Genomic DNA, 19,326 nt, shown 5'->3' on the forward strand with positions numbered 1-19,326 from the left:
CGGCGTGCGGGGCCGCCCCGGCGGGACCCCGGAGCGGACCAGGACCCTGATACGGCGGATCGGGATGACGGTGCGGGGGGATGCTCCGCCAGCGGGGCCGGGGCGAGGGCAGAGCGGACGGGGCAGCGGGCGGCTCTTCCTGCCGGGCGGCAGAGCTCATCTCGGTGTTGCCCGCCGCTCTCCCGGGACGCTTCCCCCAAGGGAGCCGGGGCGGGCAGGACGCGGGGGTGTCCCGGCGGGGCAGCCGCTGGTCCCGGTGCTGCCCGGCGGCTGAATGGGCGGTGCTGGGGCGAGCGGGGCGCGGGTGGCGGCGGAGGGCGGGAGGGCGGTCGGCGGGCGGGGGAGCTGTCTGCCGCCTTCGCACATGCGCAGCGCGGGCCCGGGCCGCGCTATATAGCGACTTGGCGCCGGCGCCAGCTGAGCAGCGCGGCCCGGGCGGCGGCGGAGGTGCGCGGGGCGTGGTGTGGCGGGAGGGGGTCCCGCCGGCGGGGGGCCGTTATGGCGGCGGTGGTGGCGGTAGCGGTGGTGGTTACGATGGTGGTGATGGCAGCGGTGGAGGCACCGGCAGACTGGGTGCCGGTGTGAGGGGGGCAGCCGCAGCGGGGCGGCGCGGGAGCGGTGAGGCGGGGGCTGCCCGCCCGGGCACTGTTTTGGAGGGAGAGTGGCTGAGGAGAGGCGGGGGGTGGGTGCCCGCCGGGGCAGGGAGCGCTGTGAGGGGCGATGGCTCCGGGCGGGCACCGCCGGCGGGAGGCAGGGTGGCGGGACGGGGTGTCGGAGGGAGCCCGCCATCGCCTGCCGCGCCACACACACACCGGGACGCCCGGCGGCAGAGAGCCCCGCGGGAGGGATTGGGGGCGGGCGTGCGGGCTGCCGGGTTTTGGAGGGAGACGGGCGCGGTGGGGGCGGGGAAGCCGGCCGAGCCGCTTGGCGGGCTGACCCCGATCGCCGGCCCGCGCTGCCCGCCCGCCCGCCCGCCCTCACCCCATCCCGGTGGCGGGACCGGGGCTCCTTCCCCTCAGGGCAGGGGCTCGGCGAGGGGGTGACCGATGGGAGCATCTCCCCATCCCTGCGGTGCCCCAGCCCGCGCTGAGGGGTTCCGGGGGGGGTCCCCCCGTTGTGTGGTGTCCCCCCGTTGTGTGGTGTCCCCCCGTTGTGTGGTGTCCCCCCGTTGTGTGGTGTCCCCCACTGAGGGGAGGTGTCCTGCTGTGTGTGTGGGGTGTCTCGGTGTGCGGCACTGCCATCCCGGCAATCGCCCCCCTCCCCCCCCCCCCCCCCCCCGCCTTCCCCCCTCAGGTTTTGGAGGGAGCTTCGCTCGCAGCAAGGCGGGAGCGCGGGGGAGGGGGCCGCGGTCCTGCCCGCCTCCCTGTCCCCCTCACGCGTCGCCTCAGCACCCCACGAACCACGGAGGGGGGAGCGGGGGGTCCGATGGTGGCTCGGCCACTTTTGGAGGGAGAGCGAGCGGCGGTACCCCCCGTCCCCCCAGCCTGACCCCGCTGCGCCCCGGGGCTGGCCGAGGCGCCCCCCGGCCCTGCCCGGCCCGGCGCGGCGCAGGCCGCCGCCTCCCCGCTCTTTGCAAATTGGCGCGGAACCGGCGCGGCGGGAGCGCGGGCGGCGGCGGCGGGCGGCACGGCTCGGCTCGGCACGGCCCATCCCGGCAGGTGTGGGGGGCCGCCCCCCAGATCGCCCCGGAGGGAGCCGCTGCGCTGGCAAAACGTGTGGCTGCAGCGTGGGGGGGGGTCACAGCCCCACGAACACCCCTTCATCTTCTTCCGTGGGAAATGTCCCTTTATAGCTCCCCCCCCCCCCCCCCGGGCCAGATGAACCCAGCCAGCCTGAGCCAAACTGCTGGCATAGGTGGGCATCCCTGCATAACTTACTTCAGTGGTGTAACTCCCAGCAGGATGCGGAGCTGCCTGTGGTTATACACCACAGACGTCCTCTGCTCAGGCATTCCTTACACTACTAAAATACTTGTGCCCTTCTATTTCAGTTGTGTAAACCTTGCTGCTCTTTGTGATGTGACTTGTGATGCACGGTACGGAACTTGATCCTGACTTCTTGAGGATACATTAACTGAACTTATGTTATTCCTTCCATCCAGGTGGAGATCTTACAACCCAAAGAAAATGTCAAGACGCAGGTAAACTGTTAGCCTCATAACACACCAAGCTTATCCGCATTCTTCTAACAACTGCTGCTCTGTTAACATCTAATGTCTTTTTGCTTTTTGCAGTAGCCGGTTGCAAGCCAAGCAGCAGCAGCCGCTGTCATGTCAAGAAGAGTCTCCACAAGAACTGCAGGCACCAGAACACCTCCAGCCCAGAAAAAAGAGAACAGCAGAGGTGACTGGTTTGGGCAACTTGAAAAGTTTTGATAATATGAAAGTTCTCCAGTGCATTTGAATGGGAGAATCTTTACTTAGCTCAGTTAGAAAGTGGAGCAGGAGTAGCTACAGTTTGCTTTAGCTTTAGGGGTGGGTATGCTGGTCATTGTCAGTGTATTGATGTGTGTGTCTCTTCTCAGCAGGAGACTAAGAAAAGAGAAGATGGAAAAATTGCTAAAAAGCATCAATATGAGATTAAGGTAATTCAATCCTGATTATCAGCTCAAACTAGGTGAGGGAGCCCATCTGGTTTATGCTGGTGGGTGTGAAGGCATGCATTCCACACTAGAAAGTATTGAATAGGAAATTTCTACCTTCGGATATTAAAAACTGAGAGCTCTGCACCTTAGCATCTTTTCTTATATGTTTTTGCATTTTTATGCATAGCTTTGTTGTAGATAAAGGGTCCTTCAATGTGGAAACCACTGCAGATTAAGGTTAGGTGTAAAAATGAGAATAAAACCAGGTATTTCAGAATAATTCCACATGCAGAGTAGGTAAGGCCTAGAGGCAAGTCTAAACAAGATCATTGCACTTGTTTTAACTTGGGATGTGGCTTCATGGCCATTTAGTTAAGAAAACTCATAACCATGTAGGCCCTCTTCACTTTCATTTAATAGTTATTTTGATTATCTAAATCAGCTTAGGAATGTGTTTTAACAGTTTACTCCTAAACCAAGTGAGGGGCTTTACAGTTGTTTATTTTGAAGTGGGTTGGCAAAATAATGTAACTTTCTTTTGCAAACAATCTTGTCTGGAGTTATTCTGTTTGTAAAGCAAATGACACCAACAGCTACGGTGAAGCAAAACTCTTCTGGTTGTGAAGTTGTCTTTGCAAACTTTGTGTAGAGGAAAAAATACGCTGTGTAAGTATGCCAGCTGTACTTAGTCGTGACACACAGGTTCACCCCTACCTTTTCCGAAAGGGGGAAATCCTGCTCCCCTTTCTTTCCTGCCTTGATAGCTGGCCATGCGCTCTATCCCCTGCCTTGTTCCATTTTTGGTTCTCTTTAAATGAAACAGTATGCAGGTTTGGCTTGCTAATTTGGCACTACAGAATGCGTTAATGTTCTGCCAGGTTAGTGAGTTGAATCAGTCCAGCAGAGGGTCTGACAAGCATCAAAGATGACAAAAGAAGGAAGGGGTGAGACTTGGGCAGTGAGAATCACAGGAGAGAAGGAGGAGCAGGATCTCCCTTTTCTTGTGGCTGTGTGCTGTTAAGATCAATTTTGCTGGAATATGTAACTTCATTATTCAGGTACTTTGCCTGTAAATAGGTTGAGCTATACTGAGGAAATCATATGTAGTTTACTTTGCAAAACAGCTATATGGAAAAGTTTCTGTGAGGGGCAGGTGTTGCCATTCTTTGGGAATGGGATCCCCCCAACTCCACAGAGCATAATTAAAGTTCTGTGTCACCATTTTGAAGGCTGTCAGCCATTACAGCATTGCATGTACTCTATGCATGTGATACCTCCTTACTTGTATTGGTTATGTCCAACCAAATAATTATTAGTGAAACATGTTACAGAGTTAACTAAAGTAATCTAGAATTCCTTCTTTGAAGCTTTCTGCATGCATAGCTTTGGGTTCTTCTCCTTTTGAGTCATTGCATCCCATATTTGGCCTTGGGAGGCTCAAAGATAGTTCACAGCTGCTGCTTGCTCAGTGGGTATCTAGCTGTGGAGCTGAGATGGGTGGCTCCTCCCTGGAGTGCTTAATTGGAAGATAACAAGTTGCTGAATTTCCACTGAGAGACAGTAGAACCTCCACCCTCTCCTTTCTTTTCCCTCTGCGTAGATAGGACCATCAACCTTATGAACCTGTGGGTTCATAAGCTAAAGACAGTTGTCTTCCTCAAAGCTGAGTTTCCCAAATTTATCAAATTTGTTTATACATGTTTTGTCTTGGCTACAAAAGGCTTTGTTGGCATTTAATCTTTCTTGGTTTCTGCACTTGAATAGATGCTGAGGTCCAAGAAGACTAACATACGTTACATATATTGTTGTTACTGTAATCTGCTTCTCGCCTTCCTTGCTCTCATAGTAAAATCAGCATTTAAAAGATACCTTGTATATGTTGCAGAGTTGTTGGCCGCCCACGATAACAGGAGGCATCTCACCTTGCATAATTATTGAAACACCTCACAAAGAATCAGTAACCACTGACTTCTCAAGATTCAAAAAATATAGGTTCAGAAACCTCTTCATAAATCCATCACCTTTGCCAGAACTCAAGTAAGTTTACCAGCTGCAGCAGCTGTTGATGTGTTGTCAAATATGCTGAACTGTTGTTGCATTGTGTTTGTGTAATAGTGGGCAGTTCTCAACCCGTACCTCTACTTGTCTCCTCATCCCACAAAAAATTTGAAGTCCAAAAAAAGGACAGGAATTCTGGTGGGTTCCCGCTTCCCACCCTGATACTATAAATGCACTGGACAGATAACTTTTGCCTTTCAGAGCTGTCCTCTTATAACTTAAGACTGGAGAGTCTGAGTAGTTAAGAGGCACATAACAGTTAAACTAAAATTCTTTCAGTGCTGTTGGAAGTGAGTGACCAAAAAAATACTAAGCAAAGTTTTCTTTAAGAACTTAAAAATGTGCAAATATGCAAATAAACTTGTAGCAATATTGCTGTGCAGGTAGCTTGCCAAGGCAACGCAGTAGGCTTGGTGCAGTCAGGGTTCTAGACAGTTTCCCTTCTGCAGAGGGGTAGATTAGCTGACTAAATTGGATTTTTTGATTTCTGAATTTCTTAGCTATTCAGGTGTGTTAGATTAACACGCCGGTTGCTGTTTGCATCAGCCTGGCATTTAATGAGAGAGTTGTTAAATTTACTGAAATGCATCAGGGAAAACTTCCGCTGAGGTGAATGAGAAGAGGAGCAGAACATGAAGTGTTACTTTAAGAGAACCTTTCTAGATACCTCATGTTTTTATTTGTTCTGGCCAAAACTTGACCAGAACTGGGAGATGCCCCATGGTGATGTTTTGCCTCAGTGCAAAGCAATAGGTCTCTTTCACTCTTTTTCAGTGGGTTTCAAACTCAGATGCTCTTCTCTCCCAGCATTACTCCCAAGCCTGCTGAACCATGCTTTAAAGAGTATGCTTTTCTCTATACCTAACAAATCACATTTTTATACATGTTGGAAAGCTCAGTGCAAAGTAGTTTTTTAAAAAATAAAAATATATTTTTAAAAAAAAAGGATGGTGAATGAGGAATCTCATGCGCTTCTTTAGCAAGTTGCTGGAAAATGCTGGATCCCAAAGATATGTTCAGGTACAGAATTCCATGCAAGGGGTTTAATCCTTGAGGTTTCCCTCTTGTCGATAGGCAGCTGGTAAAGCTGAGCTCCATCCTTTCCGATCAGCTGAATAAGGGCATCATTTACTCTCCTGCCTTCTTCACACTTTCCTAGCTGCTGCAGGAGGATCATAATAGGAGATTTCTCAATGCCTGCCCACTTAAATGGGGACAACTGTGTGTTAAACAAGCAAGTATCTCTCCAGCTTCTAACTTATGGTGGCAGCAGAATGGAACTGATCTGGGTTAGAATTTGTAGGCGATACTAGGGATCAGGTCTGCTTAATCTCTCTGTGCTTTTGCTTGGGGAAAGGTAAATGTATAATTCCAAAAATTTCAGTGGGAAATCAGCATTGCAGGTTGATGTGCTGTCCCCCTTAGTAACTGTAGGATGAGAAGTTGATACAAGAAAAAACTCCACATCAATTAATGATAACAATAATTACAAATTAAAACAGAGACATATTAATGATACAGGCATCTTCTTCCCAAGTAGACTTGACTGTTAATAAATTATAAGTTACCAATAAACAAGAACTCAGTTTTTCTCACAATAGCCTGTTTCTGAGCCTAAAGGAAGGGATGGATGAGTGACTTTTAAACGCTATCTGTAAATGTTTTTCTCAAACTAAACCGGACAACTTTGTGTATGTTTTGTGTTTCCTGGGGAGTGGGGTGGATTTTTTTGTGTTGTGTGTTTTGGTTTTTTTTTTGTTTTGTTTTGGTGTTTTTTTTGTTTGTTTATTTTTTTATGGGGAGGGTTTGTTTTTTATCTTGCCCTCTGGTACAGCCACCTAACTAGGCAAAATAGGAAACTCTAGCTGTATGTGCAACTTTGGGATGCACACATTCAGTTATATTGGCTGTTCTATAAAACTGGACTTGCTGATGATCTTGGCAAGCTGCTGTACACTGATGTAAAGTGTTCAAAGTATACCTGCAGTTTTCTAATTACCATAAGGATTGTTTAGTATGCAGAATTTTTCTTCTTGTTTCTGATTCTCTGTAAACAATAAACATTATACTCCTTTTGTGAAGGTGTATATATACTCTAATAATGCTTTGTGTAACTTTATTCCGTAGCTGGGGAAATTCCAAAGATGTCTGGCTCAACATCCTGAAGAAGGAGAACAGATACGCTCATTGCAAACATTTCACGTCGCTACATTCTAGTTTGCAACCTCACATGAGATCGATACTGTTAGACTGGCTCTTAGAGGTGTGTTTTTAGTTACTTTGCCACGCGTTATGCCTGTGAAGTAGGCAGGTAAAAGTACAGCTTTTATGTAAAGGATCTAACAGCAAAATGTACTGTATGGTAAATGCTAAAACTAGTTTGCAACAAAAGGGTTACAAGTTACTGCTTTTGATCCTCTTGGTGAGCTACATTCAGTCTTCCCTGGCAGGAGACACCGAACCTTCCACACAGGGCAGCAAGCAAGGCCACTAAATATTTGTTCTTGCCACACTTTTTTCCTGGGAAGGGGAGAAATCTAGTTTTGAGGCAATTATACTGGAAATCCTATAGATGGATTAGTTATGGAGCTCTACCTTTGCATCTTAGACTATATCTAAGCCATGAGACAACTTCATCTGGATTGAGTACTTGAGTTACCACCCTGGCCCCACCTACATCAAGAGTTCTTGGATGTCAGCCCTGACACTATTTTCTGACTTTCCTAGTAAATTTTTAATTCTATCCTGTGAAGTGAGCAAAAGTAGTGCATTAGTGGTTGACATCTGAAGGCTCATGATGTAGAGGCTCTTGTTGGAAAACAATGATAAACAAATCATCCCTATTCCAGCCTAATTATTGTACTTCAGAGTATTCCAGTTGTCAAACAAAATGGATGTTCTCAATCTTGGCAGCCTATGCAAAGGAGGATTAGTGTTGTAAAGAGAGAGCTATGTTCTGGAGGCGTCTCCAAGAATATTGAGTGTATTCAGCCACCACTGCCAAAAGCAGCCTTTGACTCATGCAGTCCTTGCCCAACAGCAGAAGGGATCTTGTGGGTTTACCAATTCCATATCAAGTACTCCAAGGAAGCAGATGTTAGCAGTGCTCTTGCTGCCTTGGTGGAACAGTGCTAATAGTAGGGAATGTCAAGGGAAAGGAAAGGAGTGTGTGCATTTTTTTTTTAAATATAGTCTGAATATAAAAACTCTTCCAGTTGTGCACTTCCCTACTTCCTCTAATGTGTAATTTACATACCACCATTACATTGTGTTTTGTTGCTTTTTTTTTTTAATATCTTGAGCTCTTAGGAAATCATCCAATTTCCAAACAAAAATGTGAACAAGGGCCCCCTTCTTGTTGTCCAGCTCAGCAGTTCTATATGCCTCAGTGGATTAAAATCCCAGCAGCTTTGAGAGTTGTCCAGTAGCTCCTAACATTGTCTTCCGTAACATCATAACTGAGATGCTGTTTAATGTGACCCAGAATTATTGCTTGTGTTTGGGCAATCCACTTTTACAGAAGTTATGCCACTTGTTCGTGGGTGGGCCTGGTCTGTACCTTTTTAGTTCTGAATCTGGCTTGGTGCAGCAGTTAATAATATCAGAGTAGCACATCAATTGACAAATATTAGATCAGGTCTGAAAGAACAAGCTGTGGTGTTAACTGCCAACCAGTTGCATTTCTGATGGTCAGGAAGGCGGTTTAGTTTGCCAATGGGCGTTCAACCTTGTCTTAGGAAATAGCTAGTTAGTAGTGAGGTTTTATTCTGACTTTGTATACAAGCAAAATAATGAAGCAGGACAAGAAGCTTGGACTTGGGATCTATTTCTGGGATATTCTTTCCTGCTGGCTGTATGTAGATTATAAGTAATTTATAGATATCTAACTAGTTTCTAGTTGCGGAAGGGATACAGAGTTGTAGATAAGCTGGAGTTGTGGTAGAGCCACCCAAATTCAGTTAAGATTAGAGAGATAAAAATAGGTCCCTGTGTAAGATTTCCAGGCCTGGGCAGTCTCCTTTCCTTTTTTTTGTTGAACTGGCATTTGAACCGCTTTGATACAATGCGAGCATTAGAAGTTCTCCCTGCCAGGCAAACCCTCAACCGTACGGAGCAGATGGCGGTTCTTGCCATTTCGCTCCTGCTCAGCGAGGCTGTCGGTGTGCATGAGGGGCTGCAGGCACAGCTCCTGGCTTGTCTGCAGAGCCCCCTTGGGAGGGGGCTTCCAGGCTTATTTGCTGTAGAGGCAAAGACTTCAAGTTTTTTAGTGGTTCTGCCCTGGGACAACCTACTTGGAATACAGGGGGAATATGCTCAGTGACTTCAAGTTGAGGTTTGAGCCCAGAGTAGTCTTAAGCAAATTAGTGGGGTGTTTTGCTGTTTGGGGTTGGTCTGCTCCCCAGCCCCCCATAAGACTTTTCTTCTTTCCATGGAAAATTTTGTGCTTATTTTTAGGAAAACTGGATGCTATTTAGATAGGAAAAAGTATGCTGTCGAATTATGTTAGTGTATCATAGACAATCCACAATATTCCAATGCGTGCACATAGTTTTTTAACAGAAAACTGATTTATTTTTTTCCCTGTTGCAGGTATGTGAGGTGTATGCACTCCACAGGGAAACCTTCTACCTAGCTCAAGACTTTTTTGATAGATTCATGTTGACGCAAAAGAACATTAACAAGAGCATGCTTCAGCTCATAGGAATTACCTCATTATTCATTGCCTCCAAACTTGAGGTAAGAAGCTGTGGTACAGGGAGAAGAATATTAAGTTTGGAATAATTAAAAAGACAGGGATAACATATTTGTTCCTTCCATCTGCATCTTTTGAAATTGATGTTGCACATACAACACGGAAGGTCGGAAGGGGAAATTTGTTTTCTCTTCCTCCAGTTGTGCATGTGTCAATCTCTTGGAGTGTGGTCTTTGTCCTCCCTTTCCTCAGCAGCAGGGAAGGAGACCACATAAACCTATAAGGTATGCAAATGGGCTAGGAGTAGCTTCTGTTTGTTCTGTCTTTTTCCAAATGTACAGCAATTGGCAAACAGTCTCAGGAATGGGTGGGGGACTCGAACAAACCCAATCCGAAGTCTCAAACTGCCTGTACATCAGGCTGATGTCCCCCCTTTAAACCCATTTAGCAGAGGGTTGGTTTTTTTTCCCTTTTAAAGACAACATGATCAGTGCAGTGATGGTGATGTGTTATATCACACACGACATCTGCGAGCCCACAGCGTAATTTTGTATGTCTCCTTTTGTAGGTGATGGTAGGCTAGACTGAGAGGAAAACTTGGGATATAAGTTTTTATACTTTGAACCCCCCCGACTGAGCTGTTGCCCCTAAAGCTGAGGAGGTGCCCTACAGCAGTTATCTGTCCTAAGGAAGCGCGTGGGGCATCAGGCAGCGGAGCCAGCTGGTAGAGTGGCAGTTCTGCTGGCAAGTTCTCTTTCCCTAACACACCTACCTTCACGTGGCCCCAGCTGGCATGTCTGGGTTGGCAAGTGTTTTTGTTAACCAGCTCTGCACAATGGATTTTGCCAGCTACAGTGGCTGTGGGACTTTCTCTCATCTTTTTCTAGTTTTTTGTCTTTTTCTATAATCGACAAGACTTACACCGGCACTAACTGACATTGTGCATAGCCTGTATCGGCAAGCCTTTTCTAACACCGCAGCGTGCTGTACAAGAATCAGGATGGTATATGTTTTTACATCAACTGAAATAGCTGAGTAGAAAGTGGTCAAAATGAAAGCTGTTCTCATTGCTTGGTCAGCATTTATTTCCCCAAAAGCTAAGAAAGTTGCAATAAATCTATCATGTTCTACAATAAGTAACGTAGAACCTACTTGGTTTTAGTATCTCCTCATCCTGTAAATTTCAAGTCACTTCATATAATGAGCAAAACACCATTCTAGTGTAAGAAATGTTAATATTCCAGTATGGACTGAAAAGTATTTGCCAGTATCTTCTCAAGCTTTCTTAGAACTGTAAGGGACTCTAATCTTTGCTTTTTCCCCTCCCTCCCTTTAAAGGAAATCTACGCTCCTAAAATACAGGAATTTGCTTATGTCACTGATGGTGCTTGCAGTGAAGATGATATTGTAAGAATGGAACTTATTATGTTAAAGGTAATAACTTTGCTGTGTTTGTAAGTGCCAGCTGAAAGACTGTCCAGCTGAGCCTTGTGTTTGGTGTTGTTTATCTGCTTAGAAAAAGAACATGTTTAGTTTGTCCCTCTTTCTGCAAAACAATGAAACCATCATTGTATGTGCAGTGGACCTCTAAGGCCCCTGATGGGTTGAAATCCCTGCCTGTTGAAAAGGACAGGTTTCTCCTGCTCATGTGAAGGGAAAGGCTCTAACGGGTACAGCCAGCCACGGGACAGAGCAGATGGCTGTCGCTGTAGCGCAGTGCGCTTGCCAGGGCCCTTTGCTGTCTGGGGACAGGGTCCTCGAGGAGAGCCGGGCAAAGAACGAACACCACTCAGTGCTCCTTGTGTTGGAAAGGATCCCCCTTCACCATCACAGAACTCCTTACTCGGGCCTCCTTCATTAGGTGGTACCGGCTGCAGGTTCAGGCACTGGCCTGGGGGCTCGGGGGAAATACTCCTTTTTCCCACCTCCTGAGTGGGGGAGTTACGCGAGACCCAGCTGCACAGGCATTGGGGGTGAGATATCCATTTTTGTGCTGATGGTAATGCAGCCTGTTCAAAATGTAGTGAGCATGCAATGGAAAATGAGTATTTGTACTTGAAATTGTACGTAATCGTTAAGTCTCTTTTGAGGATCTGTGCAATAAGCTGAGCACCCTCAGAGGGGGAGGTGTGGGAAGACAGGTTGGGGCGCAAAACTATCCTCGTGTGGTCAGAGGTGCTTACCTGTTTGTTCAATGTTCGCAGGCTTTAAAATGGGAACTCTGTCCAGTGACGATCGTCTCGTGGCTGAACCTCTATCTTCAAGTGGACGCTCTGAAGGATGTTCCGAAAGTGCTGCTACCTCAGTATTCTCAGGAAAAATTCATTCAGATAGCGCAGGTAGGTAGTGAGCTGTGTTGGAAAACGCTTTTTGGAGTGGTTTACAAGTACGACTCAACATTGTACCCCAAAGCCATGAAAGAATGCTTTTTCCTTGTTTCGCCTCACCTGTTACTTTGTTAAGGAATGCAAAAGTTTGACCAACAGAGAACTTCATGCTACATTTTGAGGACAAGCACCCATGTGTTTCTTGTCTCCCTACCCTCACACATTTTAAGACTTCTCTGTACACAGGAAAAATAGAAATCCATCTTGGTTTTTTTTTAATGGCTGTGCATTCCAGTGGCAACAGCTCTGAGAGGAGGGTTGGGTGATTTAAGCCGACAGGGACAGTGAACTGTTTTTACCTGTAAATATCCGTAACAGTGTTTCTGTGTTCACCTAAAGGCAGTCTGAGGAGTGGTTTGGCTATTTTGAAACTGTTGTGGTTCGGTATTTATGGGTGTGTGTTGTGTCCAGCCTCAGAGGCGCTCACTGAAGAGCAGACATGTCCAAGTCACTGAACTGCTAGCTTTAATTTAAGAAACTACATTCCTGGAGTTCTGCTAAGAGTGCAAGCAGAATGTCTTGCGTGTCACTGGTGTAAGTGCAGACTGGTTTGCATCATAACTCTGAGAGAGCCATTTTAACTGCAGTTGATGCCAAAAATAAACAAGATGCCTGCAACTGACGCCAAAAAGCAGAGCCGTGTTACAGAGCGTAGGCTGTAGGAGGACTGCTGTGCGCACTGCAGTTTGAGACAGGATTATACTGAAAGTGTCGTCTTGTGAAAATTTGTAACTCTCATTTCCTCCTCTCTCTATTTGCTCAGCTCCTAGACCTGTGTATTCTGGATGTGAATTCTTTGGACTTCCAGTACAGAACACTAGCTGCTGCAGCGCTCTGCCACTATACCTCAATTGAAGTAGTTAAGAAAGCTTCAGGTAAGAAGCCGTTGTAAAGCTTGGTCTTGTCAGGCAGGGAATTCTGAAAGCTGTTACGTGCCTCCGGCTGCCAAGAGTGTGTTGGCTTGCCAGTCTGCCAAAGAGCAAAAGCTACACACACGCTAATAGTTTGTTCTTCTGTTCTGTGGGGCTTTTTTCCCCTCTAATTTCACTTCCTTCCTACCACTATTTCAGATGTTACAAAGACTCAGAAAAGAAGGAAACGCTTTCAGAAGCATAGTCTTGGCTAAGCAAATGAGGCAGATTTATCCTTCTTGCTTTTGGGCTAACACTACTGCTGCATGACTTCTGCTTGCTTTGGGGATCGTTAGCTGTACATGATTTGGCTACTTTTTTCTCCCAAAATGTAGTCAGCCTCTAGTCCTCCTCAGCTGCCAGTGGCGTTCAACTAACCTGTGTTTTAAGTCCTACAACCCTGTCCCTTATAGGATGAGGGGGATCACTTAGCACTGGTGCGTTGCCTGAGGTACCATGGAGTCTGTGAATGATAGTGTATGTTTTTAGAGTGTGAACCAAAGTCTTGAGCTCACACTGACAAAGTCACTTCAGCCTCCCTGGGAGAGCAACAGGACGCTTCGTGGCCAGGGAGCTGCTTTGCTCAGGGCACCAGTGCTCACCGCCCTCTGCCACCACACCACTAAGTAACAAGGATGGGAATGCTGGGAGGTTCTGCGAGGATGCTCCTTGATTTTTATCTGCAGTATTTGTTATTGTTTTAAATTTATAACCCTGTTGGAACGCTGTGCAACTCCCCCCACCATTTCTATGTGTATCGCTGTGTTCTACCCCATAGGCTTGGACTGGGACAGCATTTCAGAGTGTGTAGAATGGATGGTTCCCTTTGCCAGCGTCGCGAAGAAGGTCCCTGCGAAGCTGAAGAACTTCAAGAAAGTTGCAGTAGAAGATCGACATAATATCCAAACGCACACAAATTACTTGGACATGCTGGTAGGTGGTTTGTAGGTTTGCAGCGTTACACACCCCTTCTCCTGAGGCAGGAACCAACGCCTTCCTGCTCGCACCTGGCCTGGGTCGCCTCAACCAGCAGGGCCAGTGGTGCCCAACCTTTTGTTTCTTGCTCCTGCTTGATGGTGCTATAAACTAAAGGTGTTTTACCGTAACACTTGCAGGCTGTAAGCAAAGAACTGGTGAAGTGTTTAACTTTGTTGTGTAATATTGCTTTTTTTTAATTATTCAGTATCCTAACTCTGGAGCACTTGAATTGTACTAGCACTCTGAGGAATACTGGTGAAATAAAGTAGAAACTGTCACAGGTATTAACTCTCTTCTTCCTCCCCTGATACACAGGAAGAAGTTAACAGTGGAGCACCATCTACTGCCCCAGGTCAGTTATCACCCATCTCAACAGGAGGAATAATAACCCCTCCCAAAAGCACAGAGAAGAAATGATGTGGACAACCCACACCATGGACAATTTCAGACACAGGACCTGGTGCTTTGGAACAAGACCACACTGCAGGTGCCTCGTGTTCTTTACTGCTGCTCAATGCGGGCATCAAATTGAGCAGCAGGTGGAAATTGAGACCTGTGTCTTCCTAGAGACTTGAGAAAAGCTTCAGGCCAAGGGTGCCTCCAGGCTGCCACAGGAGCCTGAGCTACATTGGTCTATTCTCAGACACCTCTAACCATTCCTAACTTAAGAATTTCAGGAACTTTTAAAAAATGGCTGAGTGGCAGTTTGTCCACTCAACTTACATCCCCAACTCCCTTTAACTGGGGCTAGCCCTACAGGAGAACCTAATGACAGCTTGTACATATTACCTCTTCTTGACTTGTTTTTCTTCTTTTCTTGGTAAGGTCAGTTAGTCACCCCTGTGTCCTGGCATCCGGGGGTAAGCTGTTCACTCTTCTGAAACCACTCTGCCCTTGCATTACAGCGTAGCCAGCCTGGTATCAAATTCTAGTGCCACAGGAGGCTGAGAATTGAAGGTGGCCCTTCAGGGCCACCATGAACTTCAGTTCTAGTGTAGCACTGACCTCAGGTAAGAGTACAAGCAACAAACACGCTCCTGAAGTGCCCCTAACTGGAAGCAGTCTGGTCCATGAAGGAGGGGGTTCTCTCTTACAAGATGCAGCCACCACCTCTCAACAAGACCATGGGAGAAGAAGGGGAGGGGGTATGGGGAGAAGCGAGCTGCTGGTACTCTACAACCACTCATGTCATAGGAACAGTATTTTAAACTAACTGTGGAGCTGTATTTTATCAGTGTTTATAAACAGCATTAACTACTGTTTTCTCCTTGGAATATTTCACTACCTCTGTGTATGAGGTGCTTCACTTCTGTGCTGAAGTGACAGTTCTGGGAATGATGGGTATCAGCCCTCCTCCCTCTTTCAAGGTGCTCCTACCTGTGCCCCCAGCCAGGGACACGCTCTCTGTGACGTTATGCTGTCCACAAAGCTGCACTAGAGCATCAGGTGCCACTCCATGCCCCATTAAAGTCTCGCTAACCTCGCAAACTTGAATGCATGTCTTCTTCAAACAAGCCATTGCAGAACTAGCTGAAGTTGCTTCCAGCCTTCTGTACAATTTGTAAAAATAAGGGGTTTATTGTAAGATTTCATTTATTTCTAAAAAGAAAGATACTAGACTGTAAATGTTGTATAAAAATTTAAATGAATTTAAAAAATAAAGTCTTGACAGATGTTTTTTCACTTCCACACATTTTGTCATAGTCTTCCAGCATTAGCCTAGAAGTAAAGCTTGGCCATGGCTTGGAGAAACTTCTTCTTTCTTCTCTGTGCAGCAAGCTGTAGTACTTCCTCGGGGTTGCTGGCATTCAGCTCTGTCTGCCCAATGGCTTTTATCTCAAAACAAAAGAGGAGACATCACTAGCAAGAGCCCTCTAAGTACAGCTGTTTCATCTTAAGCATTTTCTGTCCTCCTTCAATGGAGGCTTTACTTCTGTAACAGGCTCTACCACCCCACCCCACCACCAGCAACTTCACATGAGCACCCAGGCTCTATGGGGAATTACACAACAAAATTAAGACTGGAAGCAGCAATTGTTTTCAAGGACAGTTTGCAGGAAGGTAAATCCCACACCCCCAGCTGCTCCACGTTCACTTACTGCTATCTGCCGCTTGTCTGTCTCGCCTCTTTTGTGGTGGAGATCTGAGGGGGAGTCAAGAAAAGACACCTGGGTAGGAAAGGGACCTTTTCCAGCCATGAACATCCAGGATGAGCTTTCTGGGGCCATGGGCTAGTGAAAGGATACATGTCAAATACTCCAAAATTGTGACATCCCAGATGTATTCATAGTAAGAATCCATGGCGTCATGACTGAAAGAGAACACAGGGTTAGATTACCCAACACCTTCACATAGGGTGTATTAAGTATCTATAAACTTTCTTGTAACATTTACCTGTTTTGTTCCTGCAATGCCTTAAATGCAGTTTTATAATCTACTTCTCTGAGGAACTGGCATAAAATAGCTACCTGGAAGGAAGGAAGGAAGGAAGTGATTTTCACAGCCTTAATTTCCCACAAACAGGTCTTCCACATAACACCTCAGTAATTCCACCCTGTTTCTAGACCTAACCAAGCGCTGGTTTCTACAGCAAGCGAGTTCTGAGCACCTGAACTTGGGGAGCATGCACAACCCATTCTGAAACACCAACACGTGTAGCAGCTAAAAGGAAGAAAAAGGGGTTTTACTCAGGGACTGACCAGTTTTCTAAATGCATTTACTATATTTTAAAATCAGAGCCTAATATAAGCCTTGTTACTTCTTGGCAAATGAACAATCCCACTGAACAACACTGGCCACACATGGTTATGAAGAACATGGCCAGGCTCCTACCACGCCCCCCAGGTACCCTACTCTCTCTCAACTCTACCAGAGAAAGAAAAAAAACAAAAAATCATCACTCTAACCTAGGAAAAATAGGACACCCCCCCCGACTATTTCTACTTTTTGCATTTCCAAGTATATGTTTATTCACTCGTTAATTTGGGTCCTTCTAGTGTACTGGAAGCAGCAGCACAAGTTCCATTTTACTGCAGGTTGCATTTACAAAGAAAGTTGGATTCAGTTTTACTTTTTAGAAAGTTCCCCCTCCCTCCCCTTAACATAAAAATACTTACAATGTTTTAGTAAATGCCACGTTTCAACTCTTACCTGGGTGTGACAGTTGAGTAAAGAACAACACTTGATCATTCTTTTTATCACCTACAGAATAGTTAAAAACCAAAACATAAGTTTTGCAATGCTAGTATTGGAACACAAAGAGCAACTTTTTTCTTTTTAAAATGCTAAAGAACTTTGTACATTCTCCTACCTCCCCCCAACAATTCCTGGGCTTTTGCACATCTACTGATCAACTGAGCTTTCATCACTTCGGAGACTTCACAGGAGCACGACGTGCTACAGACCAAAACACCTCTTCTGGCAAGCAGGCCAGGTGGCGGTCTGTTAAAGAGCTTCACCTTTGTCTCCTGCCACCCACAGCAATGGCCTGGCCTGGGTGGGAACAGCACAGCCTGTGGGCTCACAGGCAACAGCTCTTGCACCACAGCAAAGACGTGCCGGCGAGCAGCAGTGCTGCCAGCTGACAGCATGCTGGCCCTGGCCAGCGCGCCTGCGCCGCCTTAGCGCCTCGCACGAGGCACAGCCTCGCTCGGGCTGCAAACGCTCAGGGTCCCAGATGGTGCCTGAAGCTCTCACTTGCCACACAGACAGGAGCAGCAATTGGACAGGGCATGAAAATAACCTCTTTCCCTGGGTCTGGACAGTCACAACAAGCCTTCTGCCTACTAAAACGCAGCCTACAGGAAACACGGTGGTTTTCTAACGAACAAGAAAATGCCTGGATAAAGGTTAAAGTGGCTGCAAGACTTCACCGGAGCATGCTGCGGCTGGGATCAAAGATTCCCCCCAACACACACAGAGGTATTCAGGGGTTCTCACTCATGGCCTGCTTGCAGGTGACAAGCCACTTGTTACACGAGCTTGCAAGTACACAGGTGCACACTCCGCACAGTGCCATACCTCCGGCACGCTGTGGCAGAGGGATGTTACAGCCCTACCCCTCTCTGGCCAGCCTTGCACAGCGCTGCAACCCAGCTCTGCTCACTGAGGCTGGAAAAAAAATACCAGTGTGTGTGAAAAGGAGCCGATGTTACCTGGATCTCACCGCTGATGTGATCCACATTCCCGCCCCTCATCTGTGTTAGCTAGATCAGACAATATTTTCAAAGTCTTTAAACAACACACTTGCATTTGTCTGCACCATGGGCGGAAGCAAGCAGGCTCTACTTGTGTGGTGCTAGCACCAGAAGCATGGTGGGATCCGGGCGTTCCCACCAGCCGGGGGCTCAGGCCCGTGCTTCAGCACAGCCAGCGAGGAAGAGCGAGCGCTGCCCTAAGCAGGTCAGCCCGCCCAGCACTGTGCAGCACGCTGCGGCCCCACAGGGATGAGCTGGGGGATCGCCGCTCCCCACAGTGATGTGCGGGCTCTTGGCTTTTTTATTTGCTCACTACCACACTGGAGCCCAGTACCAGCCCTTTCCCTGCTAGCAGCTCTGGAAGTTCAGTCTCTGCGAACTAACAGAAAAGCCTTCTGTGCTTCAAAGATGCTTCAGATTTTCTATGGCCTTCAAGCAACAAGCAAAGAAAAAAACGGATCTATGAGGATTCACATCCCAAACGCATCAGACGGAAAATCATACAGGCTACAGGAACGTGCGCGTGTTTAGCAATTTTGTCTCTACAGAGGACTAGGATGCTGACTGAATCCAAAGAGGTATTTTTGCACATCTAATTCCCCTTTTAACTCACCTGGTCCGTGTACACGTCTGGTGGTACCATCTTATTGAAGAAGTCTGAGCATACAGCTCCTGCCTGTAGATAATAGTGAAGGGCTGCTGAATACTGATTTGTTGCTGCAGTAGAAAAAAGCAAAAATAAGGTCTTAAAAGTAAACACAGCAGTTATTTCTAAGACTCAGATCAATTGTTTATAGACTTAAATTGGTTACACATATCTCATAGCTGAATTCTACTGGGCAAGTGACTTGCATGTCATTGTTTGAAAAGCACAGACACACAGGAGACGGTAAAGCAGCGACAGAAAACTACGCATTCAGGAAAACTAGCAGCGCTGGCAAAGTTCTGCCTTCTGAGAATTACAGTTTCCTTTTCAGGTATTTCATCTTAAATCCATCACCCTCAAGAGTGGAAAAGAAGCTCGCCTTCACTGAATGTAGCACGTGGGTGGCAGTGAAGGAATTTAGCTGGTGCGAGTTAGAGAGGGCCGGCTGATGCCACTGCACCCATCTCCTGGTTCAGCACTAGTTTTACTCTCAGTATGTCCCTACTGAACCGATGTGAAGAGAGCCTTCAGGGTGCCTGCGGTGAGAGCAGTCTGCTCATCCACACAGCTTCTGAAACACGCACCTGGCATGTGCCAGGAGGCTCCAACCACTGCTCTTTCAAGTACCAGCTTCTGAGGCGTCCTACATAAACATCCTCCTCCAGGATGTTGTTCTACCTTGTATGAGCAGTAAATGCTGCCAGTTTAACACCTTGAATCACACTCCTGTATCTAAGGTGACAACTCTAAACACAAGGCTCAGACCACTAAAGCATCTTTGAGACAAATTTGTCTCCTTTGGAAGCAACAGGCTAGGATTTCTGCACTAAGTCTTACTGCACACCACAGACATCCTTCCAGAGATTTGGAAATG

At 47.0% G+C, this 19,326-nt stretch overlaps 2 protein-coding genes across 4 annotated transcripts in view; one reads left to right on the forward strand and one right to left on the reverse strand.

Annotated features, from left to right (window-relative positions):
- On the forward strand, positions 1 to 15,299 carry CCNE2 (cyclin E2). Of its 3 annotated transcripts, none has more exons than XM_064442379.1 (12): positions 1 to 70; positions 2,102 to 2,140; positions 2,234 to 2,342; positions 2,524 to 2,583; positions 4,469 to 4,620; positions 6,769 to 6,904; positions 9,232 to 9,378; positions 10,673 to 10,768; positions 11,539 to 11,673; positions 12,485 to 12,596; positions 13,411 to 13,565; positions 13,926 to 15,299. In XM_064442379.1, the coding sequence occupies exons 2-12, from the start codon at positions 2,127 to 2,129 to the stop codon at positions 14,025 to 14,027; spliced, it is 1,218 nt and encodes a 405-aa protein (XP_064298449.1). In that variant the 5' UTR covers positions 1 to 70; positions 2,102 to 2,126; the 3' UTR covers positions 14,028 to 15,299. The 3 variants fall into 3 exon arrangements, with proteins under 3 accessions (XP_064298449.1, XP_064298448.1, XP_064298450.1); XM_064442378.1 differs by lacking the exon at positions 1 to 70 and adding an exon at positions 381 to 447; XM_064442380.1 differs by lacking the exon at positions 1 to 70 and adding an exon at positions 381 to 447 and having other exon boundaries at positions 2,527 to 2,583.
- Positions 15,237 to 19,326, reverse strand: part of INTS8 (integrator complex subunit 8) — a 25,915-nt gene continuing 21,825 nt past the window's right edge. The window contains exons 22-27 of the mRNA XM_064442377.1: positions 18,420 to 18,523; positions 16,761 to 16,811; positions 16,005 to 16,078; positions 15,857 to 15,921; positions 15,710 to 15,753; positions 15,237 to 15,446 (exon numbers count right to left, since the gene is read on the reverse strand). Of these exons, the coding sequence (XP_064298447.1) occupies positions 15,330 to 15,446; positions 15,710 to 15,753; positions 15,857 to 15,921; positions 16,005 to 16,078; positions 16,761 to 16,811; positions 18,420 to 18,523 (455 nt within the window). The 3' untranslated portion in view covers positions 15,237 to 15,329. The remainder of the gene's footprint in view (positions 15,447 to 15,709; positions 15,754 to 15,856; positions 15,922 to 16,004; positions 16,079 to 16,760; positions 16,812 to 18,419; positions 18,524 to 19,326) is intronic.

This window comes from Phalacrocorax carbo, chromosome 2, assembly GCF_963921805.1.
Source record: "Phalacrocorax carbo chromosome 2, bPhaCar2.1, whole genome shotgun sequence".
Lineage (NCBI taxonomy): Eukaryota > Metazoa > Chordata > Aves > Suliformes > Phalacrocoracidae > Phalacrocorax > Phalacrocorax carbo.